A 19,395-nucleotide genomic window follows, 5' to 3' on the forward strand; every position below is an offset into this window, starting at 1 on the left:
GTTGCCGGCAAACTCGCCGAGTAAGAAATGCTCCACGAAGGTATGCGGGCTGTAGGGAAGTGATGGAAACTTGGAGCTTCAGGGATGAAGGAGGAACAATAGAAGTGGTACCTATATGACTAAATATAATGCGCTCTTAAGTTCTTTAAAATATGGTTACTGCTGAAAGAAAAAATTACAGCATTGTCCCATGGGATTTTTAATGAATAAAGGTATAATACTGTACATAGGAAAACTGTAATATAAGGAGGAGGGTAAAGGATTTATAGGCTTATAAGATTTGTACATTTGACTTCAATTGGTAAAATATTAAATCTTAATATTACTGCGAAAGTTAGATATGTATATTATAATCCCTAGTGCAACCACTATAAAGTAGTAATAAGAGACTAAAACAAAAAACCCAATAGATAAATGAAAATAAAGAACACTTCAAATAAATAAAAAATCTAGGAAAGGAGGGACAGAGGAACAAAGAATAGTGGGAGGAAACAGAAAACAGATGTAACATGGGAGGCCTAAGTCCCAAATCTATCAATAACTACATTAACTGCAAATGATGTAAACAACCAGTGAAGAAACAGAGATTGTCAGATTTGACTGAAAATGCAAGATGCAAATATATTGTTTAAAAACCCTTCTTAAATATAATGACAGATAGGTTAAAAACAGAAGGATGAAAGATGACATACTACAAAAATACTAGTCAAAAGAAAGTGGAGTAGCTGTATTAATATAGACAAAGCAGACTTCAAAACAAGAAATATAACCAGGGATGAAAAAACCATTACCGAACGATAAAAGGATCACTTCACCACGAAGACACGCCATTCTCAAATGTGCCTAACAAAAGAGCTTCAAAATACACGAAGCAAGACAGGATAGAACTGCTTAGCAAAAAGTATACATTTCACTGCATGATAATTTAAAATTTGATAGTTGAAAAACATTTTAAAACAAGGAAATCGACACTCCTCCTTTCCGTCCAATCGGAGCCACCAGTCCGGTTCGAAGGATGGTGGGGTTAGAAAGCGGAGTTCCGAATCAACAGTGAGAGCCCGTTGGGTTTGCTGTTGTCGCTTTACTTTGATAAAATAAAGAAGGGATGTCCATGTGCTATGTCATGTTATTAAATAACATAGCAACAACTGTCAATAGGTTTTTTAAAGTAGGAGGATACTTACCTTCGAAGTAAATACCGATGAGCTCAATAAGGTGATACCCAGCTTCATTGTATTACAGGCACAAGCAATTGCTTCCTCTGGGATGCTCCCATCTTTCGATTCTTTTTGCCATTTTTCTTTTATTCCAAGAGGGCTACTAAAATTCTTATAGTCCTCCCCTGTGCTTGAAATAAAAATATAAAGAGGAAAATGTAGGTCAGGAGCAGAAATAAGACTTCCACGTTGTCAGAAACCTGTCTTCGGCAGGCATCGACAATCACACCAAAGCATATTTTAACTTTTTTCTTTGAATGCCATACTACTGTTAGAAAGCCACTTCGTCTTAGACACTGTGGGTTAGATTGATGTGCACTTGTTAAGGGGAGTATTATGTATACAAGTTTTCCCAACAGGGGGTGGTCATTCATTGGCCTCCAGTTGTGGTCAATTCTGTCCACAAATGGTACAAGTCCATCAAATGGTGCAGGACATTAAGAAAAAATATTTCTCAGCACTTGGTAAATGGGAATGTTCGGTAAGTACTAAATATTTTAAAATTAATTTTTAAAAATGCTTTTACCAAAAAGCAAAAACATACCATTTTCTTTAGCAATTTCTCAAAATGAAATTTTATTCCCATGGGATAAATAAAAAAAATGTTAAGGCAAAAAAAAAACCCCAACTAAATGTCAAGTATAAAAAACCTTTAATATTGCAGTAACTATGTATGGTGCGAGGTGGGTACCAGAAATATCCATGGAACACCTTGTAAAGGACACGATTGTCTAACTACTGTGCTGCACGAGTAAAACTAACACGGAATAATATTGAATGTAAACGTAAATGAGAAATAAGACTTAAATTGAAAAATATCTAGCCAATAACTAGGTTTTATCTCAGTGTTTCTATCATTCAACAGAGTGCTTGGCACATTTCTAATTACATACATTCTCTACATGATTATGGAGAACAGGTTAACTAATCGATTTAAACATACTGTCATATTTAAAAATCATCTTAAACACTTAATTTCTGTTAAAAAAATTAATAAGAATACACCCCCCTGTAATGCCAACTGTGAAATTATTCCACTTTTGTTTACCTTTGACTGATAGAGCCAGAGTACAATTGTGACAACTTAGCTTCTATTACACAATCCAGAAACGGGCCTCAATTAGCTTGAAAGCTTCTGAGGTCCCGGAGACTCTGCGCGGGCAGAAAGCACTTGGTCTCAGACCCTCCCCACGTCACTGCGCGGTGGCGGGGGGAGGGGGCAGGTCGCACGGAGAAGACTTACACCTGGATACCTGGGGTACCTAATACCTCGGGACAGGTGCTGTGCAGGGGCCCCGATGGGCACGAGACTCCTTGATTCTAGAGATGCAGTAAGAAACAGGGCCCCGCCCCGGCCTCAGCAGTCGGGAACTCTGACCCCCAGCACCCAGCCCGGGGCTCCGACTCTCCCCACACACCTTCCAAGCTCCGGCCAGATAAGTCCCACCTGCGTCTCCTGGCCTAGATCCTCCTGACTTCCCCACCCTCTCCCTTCTGACTCCGCCATTACTAAGTAGGAACCCTTCCCGCGTCTCAGCAAGGCGCCGACTAGCTCCGCCTCCACGCCGGACCCCCAAGGCCCCGCCCTCGCCCCGCCCCCACCTCCCAGCCTTGGCCCCGCCCTCTCCCACCTGCGCCAGGCCCTGGCCAGCAACTCGACACCGCCCAGCCTCGGCCCGGGCGCGCTCCAGACCGCCCAGCGCCAGCGCTACGGACACGGTCTAGACTTGGCCTTCGTCGGGCTCCGCCACGCCCACCGCAGGCCCCGCCCCCACCCGGGCCCGGGAGGGTGGGCGGCGGACCCGCGGAGGAAGGCGGTGCGGAGGGTGGTGCGCCTCCTCACCCTGCCCGGGGCCGTCTCTGGCACTTCCAGGGCGGCGGGACCTCAGGCTTTCCCAGGCCCGGGGGAAGCCCAGGCTCGGGCTGGCATCCGCCCTCTAGAACCCCAGCCCAGCCCAGGTGTTAGTTAACGAAACACCGGATAAAGTGGTGCTATGGACACACAGTGATTGACAAGGACTTGGACATACTGACAAGGAAGAAACAAGCAAGGAAAACTTACCTTTAGGAAACTTTCCATAGATGTTTCTTGTCCGAATGAGCTTTACGTACAAACCAGTAGAAGCTGTAGGTGGATGAGTGGCGGCTGAATGGATGGATGATGGTTGAATGGAGGGTGGGTGGAGGGAGGGTCGATGGATGGTTGGGTGGATGGACAGGTGAGTGGGTAGATGGGTGGTAGGCAGGTAAATGGGTGGATGGGTGGTGGATGGGTGGATGGAGGGTGAAAGGCTAATGGGTGGGTAGATGGAACTCTTTATTATCTTTCGGAAGAGTAACTCTGGGAAGCAGGACTTTGGAACATTCTACTAGAAAAAAGCCCATGTGTGATTGGCCAGGCACGTCTGTATCATACAGATAAGTTCTTTAATTAATGGCCAGCATCGTCAACAATTATTGAGTACCAGCTGTGTTCCAGGTGATGCGGCTACAGCAGTGAGGAGAACAGAGAGCCCTGACCTCATGGAGCTTCCCAACACCAAATAAACCGCAAGAAAATAAGCCCAGAGCGTGTCAGAGGGTTGGGGAGAGAAGCCAGAGTGGGCTGAGGGGCCAGGGAGGGGAGGCAGGGTCCTAAGGCTGCGTTTGATTAAATGAATCGCTGCTGTGAGTCATCGAGGGTCCGTCAGCGAGAAAGCACGCCCTGCTGCGCGCGGGGAAGCAAGCACACAGACTCTCCCGCGGGACGTGAAGGTTTCACAGAACACCATCAGACAAAAGCACTGCCGCCCCCACCCCCCCACGCCGTGCATGCTGGACCGATACAAAAACGAGGGCACTCCCTACCCAGGCCTGCTCAGACAATCGGACCGCAAACAGGGCCCAGAATCCCCTATCCTGGCTGGCAGGAGAGCTCTGATGTATCACACAAATAGGTCCTTTGCAGGTTGCCTTCGCAGGTGCAGGCCTGGCCTCGCGTGGGCCTCCCCCTTCCAGGTAAGAACTGCTGACACAGCCAAGCACCATCCCCTGCTTCCAGTCCGGAGCAAAACCCTGCTGCCTGAGGCCCAGCCCCCGCCGCTAACCACCCAACTGAAGCCCCTGAAGTCTTTTCAGTTCCTCCTAAGACACTTCATGGTTCCCACGGTGTACACGTTTGTGAAAGGCGTGAGGAAACCCGCGTTACCAGGCAACAGGTGTCTTCTTGGTGGTTTTTGGCGAAGACATTGACACTAAAGAGGTAACGTATATTATTTGATCAAGACAGTGGTTCAATATTGTAGTTTTTGAAACTTGGGGAAAGATTTTCTCCCCTTTACACTGGAGGACTTGGGTAAGTAAATTCTGATCTTAGAGAAGGCCCGCAGGACACAAACTGGGAACTTCGGAAATCAAAGCTTAGTTCCTACTACTCAGGGCACAAGCGGGTTTTCTCACTGAAAACGCCAGCCGTTGGCAGTGAAGGATGCAGCCCGACCTCCCGTTACATACAACGTAGGGATGGGAAATGGGAAAAATAGTCACGAAGCTAACCACCCGGCTGGCCTGGCTCTGCACCGGGCCTCCCACGGTGCCGCTGCCCGGGCACAAAGGCACTGAGGTTTTTCACTTCCATTCAGCTTCACATCCAGCTCTCAGCCAGAATCAGTGGTATTTAGAAGTGTCCTCTAATATCAGAACTATGACCAAAATGCTGGCTGAAGCCCTGCATGCGTCATTCAGGGGACGTGTGAGTCATTCCCTTGACCCCCCCCCCCCACCATGAGCCTCCTGTGTAATTGGATGAATCGAATCAATAAATGGGCCTGATATTTATTACCCATCGCCCTTCCTTCTCTGCTGTCACTCCCGGGGCTTGACGCATCCCCTGGTGGATGACATCAGACCCGGAGTGTCATCCTTCCTTGCAAAGTGGCCTTCCAAGTCACAGGGATGGAGAGGGATGTCGCTGCTAGAAAAATGACTCCTGGAAGAGCGGCGTCGGCCCTCACACTCCCATGTCCCGCAGGGAGGAAACCTTTTCACGGTCGGCGTACGGACCTGAGTTCTAAAGATCCAGGCCCACTGAGCAGGGCTCTCATCGCTAGGAGTGCAGCCATTTTCTCACGAGGTCACCTCGTTTCAGGGAGGCGGGTGAGCACCCCGGGCTGCCATGGAAAGGGATCGGTCACACACCTCCCACCTTCCCACCACGTCAGGGACATCGAGGGAGGTCAGCACAGTGGAACAAACAGCCGAGCCAGACCTGGGTCCCCACAGCGGGCTGGTGCTGACCCGCCGTGGAGAGCTGGCAGGCTTCCTGCCCTCGCGCTGCCCCGAGATGCCACCCGAAGGCTCCGGGGCCAGTGCCTGGGGGCGAGAGGCCACGTGGAGAGGGAGGCCCGCCGCCAGCCACACCAGTCCCCACACAGGGAGTGCGTCCCTTAGACCAGCGTCTGTGGCCTCACGGGAGTGAGGCCAGACAGCAGGGGCAGGCCCTCCACCCGCTACGAATCTGTCCGAGCTGCTGACCCCCAGAATCACAAGCCAAGAAAATGGCTGCCACCCTAAGCCCCTAAGTGTTCGGGTGGTTCCTTACACGGCAACAGGCGACTGAGGCAGTGAGTTTCGGCTGGAAAGCACAAACGGAGAACCTGTGCACCGGGCTAACAGGGTGTCCACAAATGCACGCACTCGGCGAACAGCGTTTGAGCACCTGCCACGCGCCAGGCACTCAGGGTGCATTCGTGAGCAAAACAGAGATGCCTGCCGCCCCCGGAAAAACCCCCACAAATGTAATAAGCAAGTAAAATGGGAAACGTTTAAAATAGATGGAGGAAGGGGGCGGGAAAAACTCCAAGAGGAGGGGGCGGGTTGTGGTGGTAATGACGGTTGCCAGGGCAGCCCATGAGCAGAGGCTCAGAGGAAGTGAACGAGTTGGCCGGGTAGCTGCCTGGGACACAGCCTTGCAGGCCGCAGGGACGGCCAGCGCAAAGGCCCTGGGGTGCAAGCGCGCCAGCGTCCCGGAGGAGGCCCGTTGCGGGGTGAGGTGCGCCCTGGCAGGTCATGGTAAGGGCTTTCTCAGATGAAGAGATCTTTAATTATAAACCAATAGTCTGGCATCAGGCACCTGGGGATCCCGAAGTCCAAAACCTGGTCACCACGTCCAAGAAGAAATGTGAACGAAGACTTGGTGCTGCGGCTGCACATTCTTCGCACCCCAAAACCCGCCAGGCGCCGTGCGCAGGCTTCCCCGAGGGCACGTGGGCTGCTGCCTCCGGCCTGGGGAGCCGGCCCCCGCTGCCGTCTGCCGAGGCCGGGTGGGCAGGAGGCCAGACGGGCAGGGGGCAGGCACCAGGCGCTTGTCTCTGCCGCACAGGCCGCCGTGAGGGTGCCCTGTGCAAAAGGCAAGTCTCGGTGTGCACCTGGCCCCTGCGACCTCACCTTCTTTACCCATTTCCTCACCCAGCCACCACCCGCCCCCTGCCCCCTTCTCAGCGAGGCTCCTCAGGGAGTTGTTTGTTCATTGCCTCTCCTTCCTTCTTGCCGTTCTTTCTTGAGCCCACTCCGATCAGCCTTTCAGCCCCCTAGATGCCACCCAAACTGCCCTTGTTGAGGTTGCTAGGACCCCGCTTTGCCAACGGGAACCCGCTGGTCATTCCTCATCTGCGGCCTTGGCCACGATAGAGTCCTCCTTCTAGAAACACTGTCTTCATCTGCCCTCTTTCTTGGATTTCCTCTCCTCCACACTGTCAGCCGAATGTGAATGCGGTTGGTTTCAGAAATTCTGATCTCAGATCCAGGTCTGCCTCAGTGGTGGCACCAGCACAGCAGCAACGAAGGGCACAAACACGCCCCCAACGGATCGTCCCAAATGGGGAGGCTGTTCGTCACTAAGAAAGTCCTGGACAGGCGTCAAGCACTTGACAAGGTCCTGGCCTATCAATTCCTCCTCAGGCAGCCTCACGCCTGAGGACAGTCAATAGAAATAATATATTCATATAAAGTTATGCCCAGGCAATAAGAGGGTAAAGATGGTAGCAGAGCCCTGGCTGGTGGCTCGGTTGGTTGGAGCATTGTCCTGTGCACCAAAAGGTTGCAGGTTTGATCCCCAGTCGGGGCGTGTATGGGAGGCACCGGATTGGTGTTCCTCTCTCTCTCCCCCTTCCTCTCTCTCTTTCAAATCAATAAACATATCTTCGGGTGAGAATTTTAAAAAATGATGGCAGTAGAGAGGGTGAACGTAGGTTAATTTCAAAGCAAGACTAAAAAGAGTTTGTAGCTTTTACACTTACCCAGTGGACACTGGTGCTCTGTGGGCACGTGGCGCCCAAATATGCCCTATTAGCTCTTCACTTCTTCATGACACAAAAGACACCTCTCTTGCTTAAAAAGGTAATTTGCAACTGAGTAAAGGGATCCTACCTTGACACAAGGTAGTCTTCGGTCCAACGTGCTCGGACATCAACATGAAGCCGTGTTACCTCCCACAGGGGCGGGTGGGGTGGAATGATGCCCTCAGGGCATTTCTGGGACAAGGTGACACTGTCATTGATGGGCTGGTGGAGTGAAGAAGCTAATTTTCTTAGAAGCTTCAGCCTTTAGTAGTAATTTAATTAGGCCATGCTGTAAAATCATCACTAACAACTGTCAGAAGCACCCTTGAGTCACCAGGAGATGACAAAGCCTGGCAGCCAGCCTGGCGCGCGGACAAGAGTCTGATGTCCAGCCGCCTCTCCGGCCCATCCGCGGGGCGCCCACCGCCCCAGCCCCTCCGCTGCCCGGCGCCTCCTGAGGCGACTTTCCTTCACGGGGGCTTCACACTCAGACACGCAGATGCACACACACATACACACAGACACACACACAGAGGCATGAACAGTCACAGAGGGAGACACACATGTAATATATATGTATAAATAGAATTTTAAGAAAAATTCCCCTACCTTAATATAATTATTTTGAATTTCTAATATTACATGCCAGTTCTTGTCCAAATGGTCACCTATTTTTATACATAGTATCAATTACCTTCAGAGTTAGTTAGTTACCACTTTCATGATTACCAAAAGACATAAGCTCCACAATTTACTAATTTGTGCGCCGACTTGAGGCGCTACGGCCAGAGGCGGTGCTTGCAGGTGGATCGCGGCTCGTGGACGGGTCCTGTGTGAGACCCACAATGCTTTGCTGCAGCTGTTGTTTTTTCCCTTTGAATGACGTGTCAGGAGAATTCACGCATGACCCTTAAAACTCAGATTTCCCATGTGCCGGCTGGGCAACGAGTCGGAGTCACGGCGGCCCATCTCGAGAGTCAGCATATGATCCCCGCTTCGCTACAGTTCCCACCAGCCCCCATTGTCACTCACCACGCCTGCCTTCCTCATTTACACCCTCGCCTCCTGATTCCCGCTGCGCTGGAGTTTGCAACCTGTCCTGACGCTACAGGTGAGGCCGCGGCCGATGCCCTCAGGTCATTCTTTGTTTCTGCGGTGTCATTTCGTTAGGGGGTATTTCTGAAGGCGGGCTGACCGGGCACATTTTGACTCTGGCTGTGTTGTACTCCGTTTGGCATGTCTGCTGGGGCCACAGCCCTCTCTTTTGTGGACAGCTGCCCTTCCGCAGGGCGGCTGAGCTGGGCCCCAGACCCTCTCTCCTAGGAGTTTGCAAATTGGATTGAAAGCGGAAGTGATGTGTCTGAGCCAATGGCTTAAACTGGAGGTAAATTTTGGCAGTCGGGCATGTTTGGGCCAAGTAGATGTGGGGGAAAAGAAAGAAAAACAGGTCTTGCAGAGAGAGAAAGAAAGAGATATATAAGAGGACAGAGAGGTTGTAGGGCAAGAAACCATGGAGAGAGAAAGAAGGTGGGGGGGGGGAAGAGAGAAAGAAGGTGGGGGGGGGAGAGAGGGAGGACAGCAGGAGATAGACAGAGAGACAAAGAAGTGAGGGTAGGAGAGAGAGACTAAGTGGGGAGCCAAGTCACGTCAAGCCGGAGCAGCTCCGCTCCCCGGATCCGAGAAGCTGCCCGTCTTTCCAATGCACTCTATCTTCTTGAGCTGGCTTGCGTTGGCCCCCAGCCGCCCTGCGGTCCTGGAGGGCCACTTCCTGTCCTCTTGGTTCGCAGCTCGCCCCCACCCCCGGGCTGCTGGCACTCTAGGTGCCGAGATGTCTGCTTCTGAGAGTGGAGCGGTCTGACGGTAGCCCCCGCCGTCTCAGCAGACGTGTGCATGTGTGAAACTGCTCGTGGCCCTGCCGAGGCCACCGCTCCAGGCTGCTACCCTAGCGTCCCTGCTGGGCGGTTCCCAGACGGCCAGCCACAGGGTGGGGGTGGGCGGTGGCCCCGGCCAGGCGGCTGGGACGCCTCTATTCACGCTTCTCCAGCTTCCCTGGCCACTCCACTTCGATTTTCTCTGCGGGATCCTTAGAACATGCGTTCCCCACCTCATTTGGGTCTCTGCTCGAAGGTTCCCTTCCCAGAGGCCGTCCACCCACCGCGTCTGAAGCAACAGCTTCCCTGGTCAGCTGCCCCGCGGCACGGTCTCCAGGAAGTCGTTCAGACTAGTTGGGGGTGGGGGGCTGTAAGGGGCGAGCAGTGTTGGAAGAAGTAAAGGCTGAAACCAGGAGTTGAGGAGGTTTAAAAATGGTGAACTTTATCCAGGTATCATGTACATATAGTAAAACGCTCATGGTCAGCATGCAGCGGTGGGTTTTCGTCAAGATAGAGGATAGTGTCCTTATCCCAGAAAATGTCCTTGTCTCCCTTTGGTCAACCCTCCACCTCCCACTGACCCGTTTTCTGACACTGTGCATTTACCTGACCTATCCTAGAATTCCACTGAAACAGAATCAGGCCCTGCATCCTCTTCTGGGTCTGGCTTAGTTTGCCTGGCAGATAGTTGTGTGTTTACCAGCAGTTCCTCTGCATGGCCAGGCAGAACCCCACGGAATGATTCGGCGCACGGCTCGGCTGTTCACCTGCTGCTGGACGCTGGGGTTGCTCCCAGTGTTACACTATTATGAGTAAAGCTGTTACAAACATTGGTGTACAAGTGTGTGTTGGGCGTATGTTCGCATTTCACTTGGTGTCCACTTGAGAGGGATTTCTGAGCTCCACAGGCTAGTGTGTGATTATTAAGAAAGTGTCCAGCTCTTCCAGAGCGGGTGTGCCGTGTAAGGCCCACCCTCCGTATGAGAGGCCCGTGCGCTGCACCTCCGCCAACGCTGGCTGTCAGGTTTGCGGCTGCAGCCACGTGCTGCGTGTGCGGCGGCATCTCACTGTGTTCTCAGTTTGCATTGCCCTGATGAAATGCTGTGGAGTATTTTTTTTTTAACATCCTCATTAACTACTTGTATATCTTCTCTTGCGAAGCATCTGTTGAAACCTTTTGCTCATTCTCTTAATTGGGTCGTTGGTTTATTGAGTCTGTTTTTTTTTTTTTTTTTTTTTAAATATCTTGGAGAGGTCTTTTTGTCAGGCATGTGTTTTATGAAAAGTTCTCACAGTAGTGGCTGGTCTTTTCATTTTCTTAACAGTAGCTTTCAAAGAGCAGATGTTTTTCATTTTGATAAAGTCCAATGTGTCTGTTTTTTTCCTAACATCGTTGGTCTCCTAAGAAATATTTGCCAACCCAAAGGTTGTGAATGTGTTCATGTTTTTTATTTCTCCCCCTAGTAATTCTATAGTTTTAACTTCTATGTTCAGGTCAATAGAAGTTTTGAGAAGAGAACTGATACGATCTGACTTCTGTGCTAGGAGAGCCTGTGTGCAGCGCTCACAGAGGCTGGAGGGGGAGGAGGCAGCCTGGGGGACTTTCAGGAGGAGGCTGCCACCCCGATCTGGGCTGGCCATGGGCTGGGCACTAGCTCAGAGCAGAGAAATTCTAGAAAAACTCACAGCAAGGTGCTCAGGCTTGTTCTTCATTCCTTGTGGATGAATACTCTCCAGCTCTGAGGGAAGGCGCTGCCCTGCTCCGAGACCCATGTGCTTGTGGTTTCACCTGGGGCCACGTGCACGAACGGAACTCGCCTTTGGCCTGGGTGTCTGCCGTGCGTCTCACCGTAGCTTCCCTATTTTCAGTACCTGGTTTTAGGTTTTACCCCGCACACTGTCACTCTTCAGGCAAGGCAGCCCCACGCGCAACAGGACTGTTAACTGTGCACTCAGGAAAGATTGCAAAAAGGAAACCCCGCACGTTTTGGACACAATGTGTGTCACTGGGGCTGGGACCAGTAAGTCCATGTCTCTGTCTTGGCCACTTCAGTTATGTCTGACCCTTTTTTTTTTTTTTAACTCGTGATTCATCGCTCTAGGTCCCTCTTCTTGCCAGATTTGTAAACTCAACTGTTCTTTCTTTATATAATATCTACTTTGTACACTAGGCAACAGGACAGTGAATTTAGTGTTATGAGTTGTTACCTTGAAAAATTACATCAGTGCAAAGTGATTGCCTTTTGGCCTCTGCAGCCAATAAATCGATGTGACTTTTTTTGGGAGGGGATGGTATGAGGTCATAGGACAATATATATAGTCGCAGATCACAGACTGAGAGGAGCAAATTGGAAGTTCTGGACAACAGAAGCCAAGAAGGAAGACTCTGTCGGCTGTCAGTCATGTACAAGCTGGCCTCCTGCTGTTTGCTTTTCATGGGATGCTTGAACGCTCTCTTCTCTCTCCCCGTCCCCGGCTCCAGGGAAGAGCCCCTGCTGTTCTCGGGTAAGATCAACTTTCTTCCCTTCTCTTAGTCGTGAAAGAGCCTTCAAGCCGGGGTCTTAAATGCCATGTCAGAGAGAAGGATGGGCATTCTTGCTTAGGTGGAGTCTTGCTAAGTCAGTAGTCCCAGCCGCGAGGACCCTTAGAGCCCATTTCGAGTCCAACAATGGAGACATGGAAGTAAGAGTAGACGGGTGTAGAATTGCTCATTTCATGGCACTTCCATGATTCAAACTTTGGTTTTGGTCAGTTTTTCGATTTTAAAAACTGTACTAAGTTAAAAGCATTCTTTTAAATGAACTGCCTGAATGTAGAATTTGGCCTTTCCAATTGTAGGTTTAAAATAGTTTAATTTCATCCTCTATTATTTTAAGTTAAAAAGTAATCATCTGACTTGTGTTATATGGAACAAAAACAAGTATCAAAAATTTACAAAGGGACCAGCTGGAGCCAGGACACCCCATGCTTCCAAGTTCACTGAGTTTTTCCTTTTGATATATGTTGCGTCCAGCTCAATTCTAAGTTGAATTTTCAAAGAATGATCAAACATATACATATTTTGCTATTACCTCTTAATTTAGGTGAAGGAATGAAAAAGTTGATTGATGCTTAGGTGTTCGTTTCCATAAGCATTTTAACTGGATTTTATCTTGTCTTTAACTTTGGGTACTTTTAGACATTTTTCTTTAAATAAAGGGGGAAAAAAGCTCTTGTAAGCCATTGATTTTGTAATTCCTAGTCTCTAGCCTCCCTGCCGAGCAGCGTTCTGACCACTGGCAGCCCTCTCGGCCACTTGTCAGTCAACTCCCAGGTCCCCCCGGCTCAGACTCGCGATCACCCTACTGGCCAGACAAGCATGAACTTGACCGGCCCTCTCTTATTTGAAAAGACCCGTGGAAAACACAAGATAAAATCAGGAGTAAATGTTCAGATATTACTGTCATCTTCAAAAATGTGCATGTCATTATTATGATTTTAAAAAACTTAGATGAAATTGTTATTTAAAAAAATAAAAAATAATAGATAAAAGATGTAGTATCTCACTCAAATTCTCAACAGGTGGCCTCTTAGACTTTTGGCCTGAATTTTTTTATTTATTTGTTTCTCCATCAATGATCCTTCATGACAGAAACAGTTGTAAGTGGCCAGGTTTCACAGGTTTCCATTCATAGCCTGCAGGGGTGCTGTGTCTGTGCCTGGACGCCTTCACAGCGGTTTGTGCACGGTCCCCCGGCCAAGGCTGGAGCTTAGGGCCTGCGGGCTGGAAGCTCGCCGGCGCTGTGACAGTCCTGGAGCCTCCAGGCTCGACACAGTGGCACTGGCCGCAGGAGCCACCTGGGCCAAGTCTCCACCCTCACACGCGCTTCCCGTGCACCATACGTGCACGTTCCCAGTACCTTACCTGCATCTTCCACACGCACCTTACGTACTGTACATCTCACATGCCTCGTGTTGACTGAATTTCACATTGGAAATGTTACTATCAAGTTTTTCAAAAGGTATTTTAAAGCTGACTTGTCTAATAACAACTGCACCTAAGTGATGAAAGCCAGAGAGAGGCCATGCCATCTTACTGGCTTAATAGGAAGAACACGATCTCGTCTTTTAGAGAACCAGTCCTGCCCTGGCTGGTGTGGCTCCCTGGATTGAGTGCCGGCCTGCGAACCAAAGGGCCGCGGGTTCAATTCCCACTCAGGGCACCTGCCTGGGTTGCGGGCTGGGATCCCAGTAGGGGGTGTGCGACTGGCAACCACTCATTCATGTGTCCCTCTCTCTCTGTCCCCCACCTCAAAAAATAAAGAAAATCTTAAAAAAAAAGGGAAACCAGTGCTTTCCTTTCCTGTCCTATTTTGCCACCCAAGTCTCCAAAAGCAAGAGGCAACAGCAGATGAATGGACTTGGGAAAAGTCACTTTTTAAAAGTGGAGATGTTTTAAACTGATCCCGTGGCTCAGCTCGACCCTCTGAATCAGGCAGCGGGTCAGCAGCGGGTTAGCAGGTCACACAGGAGGCAGGGTCAGAGTTAGGTCCCTTCCTCTAGATCCGCTGTCCTTTCCTCTGCAAAGTACAACTAATGACAAATCACCTACTGAGCACTTGAAGTTTTTCCAGGATTCTCTCCTTGTCCCTGGTACCCCTGCTCCCCCGCACCCCCCTCCCCCCAAAAAGACCACAGGGAACAGGAGGAACTAACTGAAAAATGATCTGCATTACTAATGCCCATCTCCCCCCTGCGCAGAGCCTTCTGGGGGTGCAGGACCGGCTCTGGACGAGGGGGACAGAGTGTCCCTTCTGCTCGGGCTACCGGGAGTGTCAGACGTGGGGACAGGAGGCAGCCTCAGGAAAGCAGGTAAGAGGACTCTGGTGGGCGTGGGTGTCTGATTTTACGGCTCCCGGATTTGCTCTCTATTCTCATCCCTCAGTGAGGGGCGGCCCTATTTGGGACATGCATTTGAGCTACATTACATAAGTTAATTGCCCGACACTCTCCCCTCCTGGCAGAAGGCCTCCCCTGCAACCTTTGTTTCCTTCTCAGCCGCTGCTTGCGAGCACTCTGCTGTACGCGGCGTCTCAGGGTGTTCTTTTCTTGTTTGGACTTTTGTTTTGAGGGGAAGGAGGGTATTATGCCAGCTTCTACTGAGTGCAGCTTTACATGTTGATTTCCCATGGGCTAAAATCTTAAACTACTTCAACTTTCTGTATCTCAGTTTCTTAAGCGGTAAACAGGAAAGATAAAAATACCTACCTCATAGGGTTATGGTGAAGAGTCAATGAGAAAATGCAAGTAAAATGTGCAGCCCAGCCACACACGAAGTAATGGACGAAGTGTCAGTTTTTAGGCCAGGCAAACCTCTGAGGTGCTGCGGGTTCAGGTCCAGGCGGCTGCAATAAAGCAAACATCTCAATAGAGCAAGTCATGCAGTGAAGTTTTTTTTGGTTTCCCAGTGCATATAAAAGTTATGTTTATACAATACTGTGTTCTAGTAAATGTACAATAGCATTATGTCTGAAGAAAACAATGTCTATCTTAACTAAAAGTGCCAACCACCATATGAGCCTTCAGCAAGTCAAACTTTTTTGCTGGTGGAGAGTCTGGCCTTGGTGGCTGCTGACTGACCAGGGTAGGGCGGTGGCTGCTGGAGGCTGAGGTGGCTGTGGCGGTTTCCTTTAAAAAAAAGACGATGAAATTTGCTGCATCAGGTGACTCTCCCTGTCACGAAAAATTTCTCTGTAGCACGTGATACTGTTTGGTAACATTTTATCCACAGCAGAGCGTCTCTGAAAATTGGAGCCAGTCCTCTCAAACCCTGCTTTATCAACGAAGCTTGTCATTTTCTAAATCCTCTGTTGTCGTTTCAAACATCGTCACACCATCTGCACCAAGAATCAAGTCCATCTCAAGAAACCACTTTCTTTGCTCATCCATAAGAAACAATTTTTATCCATGCAAGTTCACATAAGATTACAGCAATGCAGTCGTATTTTCCAACTCCAGTTCGAATTCTGGTTCTCCTGCTACTTCCACCGTATCTGCAGTTACTTCCTCCACGAAGTCTTGGACCCCTCCAAGTCACCCGTGAGGGTTGGAACCAACTTCCTGCAAACTCCTGTTCACGCTGATATTCTTCTGACCTCTTTCCATGAAACACAAATGTTCTTAATGGCATCTAGAATGAGGAATCCTTTCCAGAAGGTTTTCAACTGACTGCCCAGATTCTATGGCAGCTATAGCCTTGCAAAACGCCCTTCTCAAATAACGAGACCTGGAAGTCGAAATGCCATTGATCCATGGGCTGCAGAATGGATGTCGGGTGAGCAGTCGTGAAAAAGACCTGAATCTCACTGTCCGTCTCCATCAGAGCTCTCGGGTGACCACTGTCAGTGAGCAGTCATTCTCTGAAAGGTATCTTTTTCTGAGCAGTAAGCCTCACGAGTGGGCTTAGACAGGTCTGTAAACCGTGTTGTAAACAGATATGCTGCCGTCCAGGCTTTGTTGTCTGTTCACAGAGCACAGGCAGAGCTGACTGAACAAAATCCTGAAGGGCCCGTAAACGACGGTAAACGAGCACTGGCTTGAATCTCAAGGTACCAGTTCGTCAGCCCCTAACAAGTGAGTCAGCCTGTCCTCTGAAGTCAGGTATTGACTTTTCCTCTCTGGCTATGAAAGCTTAGATGGCATCTTCTTCCAATGTAAGGCTGTTTCTTCTGCATCGAAACCCTGTTGTTTAGTGTAGCCACCCTCACGAATCATCTTCTAGAATTCTGGGTGGCCTGCTGCTGCTTCACCTCGCACTTTGATGTCATGGAGAAGGCCTCTCTCCTTAGACCTCAAGAACCAACCTCAGCCAGCCGCGGGCTTTTCTTCGGCAGCTCCCGCACCTCTGAAGCCTTCTCAGAACTGAAGAGAGTCAGGGGCTGGCTCTGGATCAGGCTACGGCTTAAGACAATGCTGTGGTCTTCTATCCAGACTACTAAAACGCTCCACATCAGCAGTAAAGCTGTTTTGATTTCTTACCATTCATATGTTTACTGGAGTATCACGTTTAAGTTCCTTCAAGAACTTTCCCTTTGCATTCACAACTTACTTAACTTTGGTGCAAGAGGCCTAGCTTTTGGCCTGCCTCAGCTTTCAACATGCCTGCCTCACTAAGCTTCATCATTTCTAGCTTTTGGTTCAAAATAGGAGACTCATGAATCTTCCTTTCAGCTGAATACTTAGAGGCCGCGATAGAGTTATTAATTGGCCTAATTTCAATATTGTCGTGTCTCAGGGAATAAGGAGATCCAAGACAAGGGAGAATAGCAAGGGCTGGGCCGGTGGAGTGGTCAGAACACAGACACCATTTAAGTCGCCATCTTATGTGGGCAGGTCCGTCGCCTTCCCACGCAATTACAATGACGACATCAGAGCTTGCTGACCATGGGTCACCAGGAGCGATGTAACAATAATGAAAAACTGGCATATTAGGACAATGACCGAAATGTGAAACAGAAACATGAAGTGAGCAAGTGCTGCTGGGAAAATAATGCCAATCACTCGACTTGCTCAACGCAGGGTGGCCACGACCTTCAATTTGTGAAAAATGCAAGGTCTGGCAAGTGCAGTAAAGCCCAATTAAACAAGGTCTGCCTGTATTTTCCCTGTGACTGTACTTCTCTAGGCACTGATGCAAATGCCCGGGACATTCTGGAAAAAACCATGGAGGCTTTTAATAGACACTGTTGAACAGAGTTCAATTTATTATAATATTTTTGATAAACCACTGAGCTGATAAGTTGCCAAGGAAAACGCAGTGCCCTTTGTGGGCTCTGTAGGTAAGGACAAGGGCGCCACTTACCTGCCTCCAGGCAAACACCACTGCAGTGCACAAAGGAAGCCCAGAAACGAGACGTGATTTGGTGACGCATTAGTTGGGGTGTTTTGAATAAACCAAGCACGAAGTAGAAAACGATAGATCTCATGGTGAATGGTTTCCAAATATTGTTTTGCAGATCCCGATACCAATGTTTTTAACCCAAGAGGAATTACGAGGAAGGTAAGTGACTGTGAGGTTAAAAAAGGTGAGCGTTCTGCACCCTGACTTCAGAGGACCCCAAGTTCATGAACTAGACAAGCGTTCCTGCTAGAAATCACATCGTTACCTTAAAGCATTAATTTTTGCAAATTCTGACTTATAAAATGTGAAGAAAAGAGAACCTTATCCAGTGCTTGTTCTGGATAAATTATTTTAACAGATACGGTGCCTGCGCTCAGGTTTGTCACCTCTCGTGCTCTGACTCACCGTCTCTGCACGTGGCCGTGGGTCCGGGGTGCTGGGGGAGGGCCGAGCCTCAAACCCGGCAGCTGCCCAGGATCCCCGGGCGGGTGGGCCACTGTTCGAAACTGCGCCTTGAAAAGCCGGGTTTGTAACCCCCAAGAGGAAGGGTGGGCTCGGCGCCTTGGGGTGGCGCATGCGCAGGAGAGGGCAGAACAGGCAGTGACTCGGGCGAAGGGAAGAGACGGTTGCGGGGAACGACGGATGCTACTGAACGGTTAGAAAGAGGCACAGCTGATGGAGGACTTGGAATGCTAAAAAGTAAGAACCTGCATTTGACCCCCTCCCACTCCCCCCCACCTCCCTGCCGCACCAAACTCTAACTCGGGGTTTTCTGGGTTCGCCAGTCCCACGAGCCGCCACAGTCCGAGCCCTGCTCCGCCCCGCCTGTCCTGGCCACTTTCGGCGCACATTCGCCTGCCGGAGCCCAGGAAATCATGCGATAAGCTAATTTAACGTGACACGAAGCATTTCCCAAACGTTGAGACCAGAAGCTTCTTTTTCGGTGCAGTGCCCATACTATCCTTGTGAAAATACAGTCTGGAGGCGCTCAGCGCCAGACGGCACACACGGGGGACACCACCCAGGAGGAGACGGAGGGTGTGGCTTCTACATGTGACTAATTGTTATCATTCAGATGTTTATATTCTTCTCAATAGAGGCATTGTGGGCAAGGCCTCTGAAGTCCTATGGGTGATTTAATGAGATTTGCTCATCAAAGTCTAGGATTTAAAACAAAACCCCCAAAACAAGGGTCCAAGAAGTTCAAGATAAATAAAAGATCTATTCTATACAGAAGATAACAAATGTCCAGAACTTGCTACTGACAGATTATTTAAATAGAAGTAGGTCGGTGAGGGTAGAGGAGAATTCAGGGTGATCCTAGGGCTGGACAGACAGGACAGGCCCCGGGAGCGGGTACCCTCAGAGCCCACGCCCTGGGCCCCCACTGCAGTTAGGTCCCCGGGAACAGGAGCAAAGCACTGAGGTCTCGCCTCCAGTCCCTTTTTCACAGAGGACTCTGACTCCATTGATAACCCATCTGTTTTTGTCTGTCTGGTTTTGGTTTCAGGCTCTCTCTGGACAAGAGCCCAACATTCTACTGAATCACCTTTTGGCCACAATCAGGAAACAATTTAAAAAACGTGGGCATCCCTCTGAATGCTTCTGGAAATACTGTGTCTGAAATAAAACGAACATGTACGAGTCAACTCAGAAACAACCATCTTAGAAAATTAAATTAAAAAAGCTTGATGTGGAAACAGTACAGCAGAAAAGCTTGGCAAACAGTACCCTCCTGCTCATTACTCGGAAAATAAATCCACTATGTTTTGCAAATATCGTTAGTGGTTATTTTACTTATAAATATATCCTAAAATCTGTAATTCTTAGTACCAACTTATTTTTAAAGAATTCTTTGAAAATTTTAAAGTTAATAAATGAACAGAAACAAATGCTAAGGAAAATCATAAAATTTAAACTGCAAATCATTTAAATAAGCTACATGATCTTAGCCCTTAAAAATGACAATCTAAGTTATTACCATAAAAAAACCCAGTACAAGAACCTGGAAAAATCACTCCAGTGAAGGCAGCTAGAGGGCTGGGGACAGGCTGAATACTCCCGACTGTCTGATGGGGGGCAGTTCCCGGGCTCCAACCCCCCTCCTTTCG

General features: G+C 49.2%; 1 protein-coding gene across 1 annotated transcript; it reads left to right on the forward strand.

Annotated features, from left to right (window-relative positions):
* Nucleotides 1-11,807: 11,807 nt before the first annotated feature.
* Nucleotides 11,808-18,908, forward strand: UTS2 (urotensin 2). The gene is made up of 3 exons (XM_054579660.1): nucleotides 11,808-11,910; nucleotides 17,400-17,443; nucleotides 18,795-18,908. Exons 1-3 carry the CDS (start codon nucleotides 11,808-11,810, stop codon nucleotides 18,906-18,908), a joined length of 261 nt encoding a protein of 86 aa, XP_054435635.1.
* Nucleotides 18,909-19,395: the final 487 nt, after the last annotated feature.

The sequence above is a fragment of the Pteronotus mesoamericanus genome, unplaced genomic scaffold (genome assembly GCF_021234165.1).
Source record: "Pteronotus mesoamericanus isolate MK-2021 breed Mesoamerican mustached bat unplaced genomic scaffold, CSHL_Meso_final contig_557, whole genome shotgun sequence".
Lineage (NCBI taxonomy): Eukaryota > Metazoa > Chordata > Mammalia > Chiroptera > Mormoopidae > Pteronotus > Pteronotus mesoamericanus.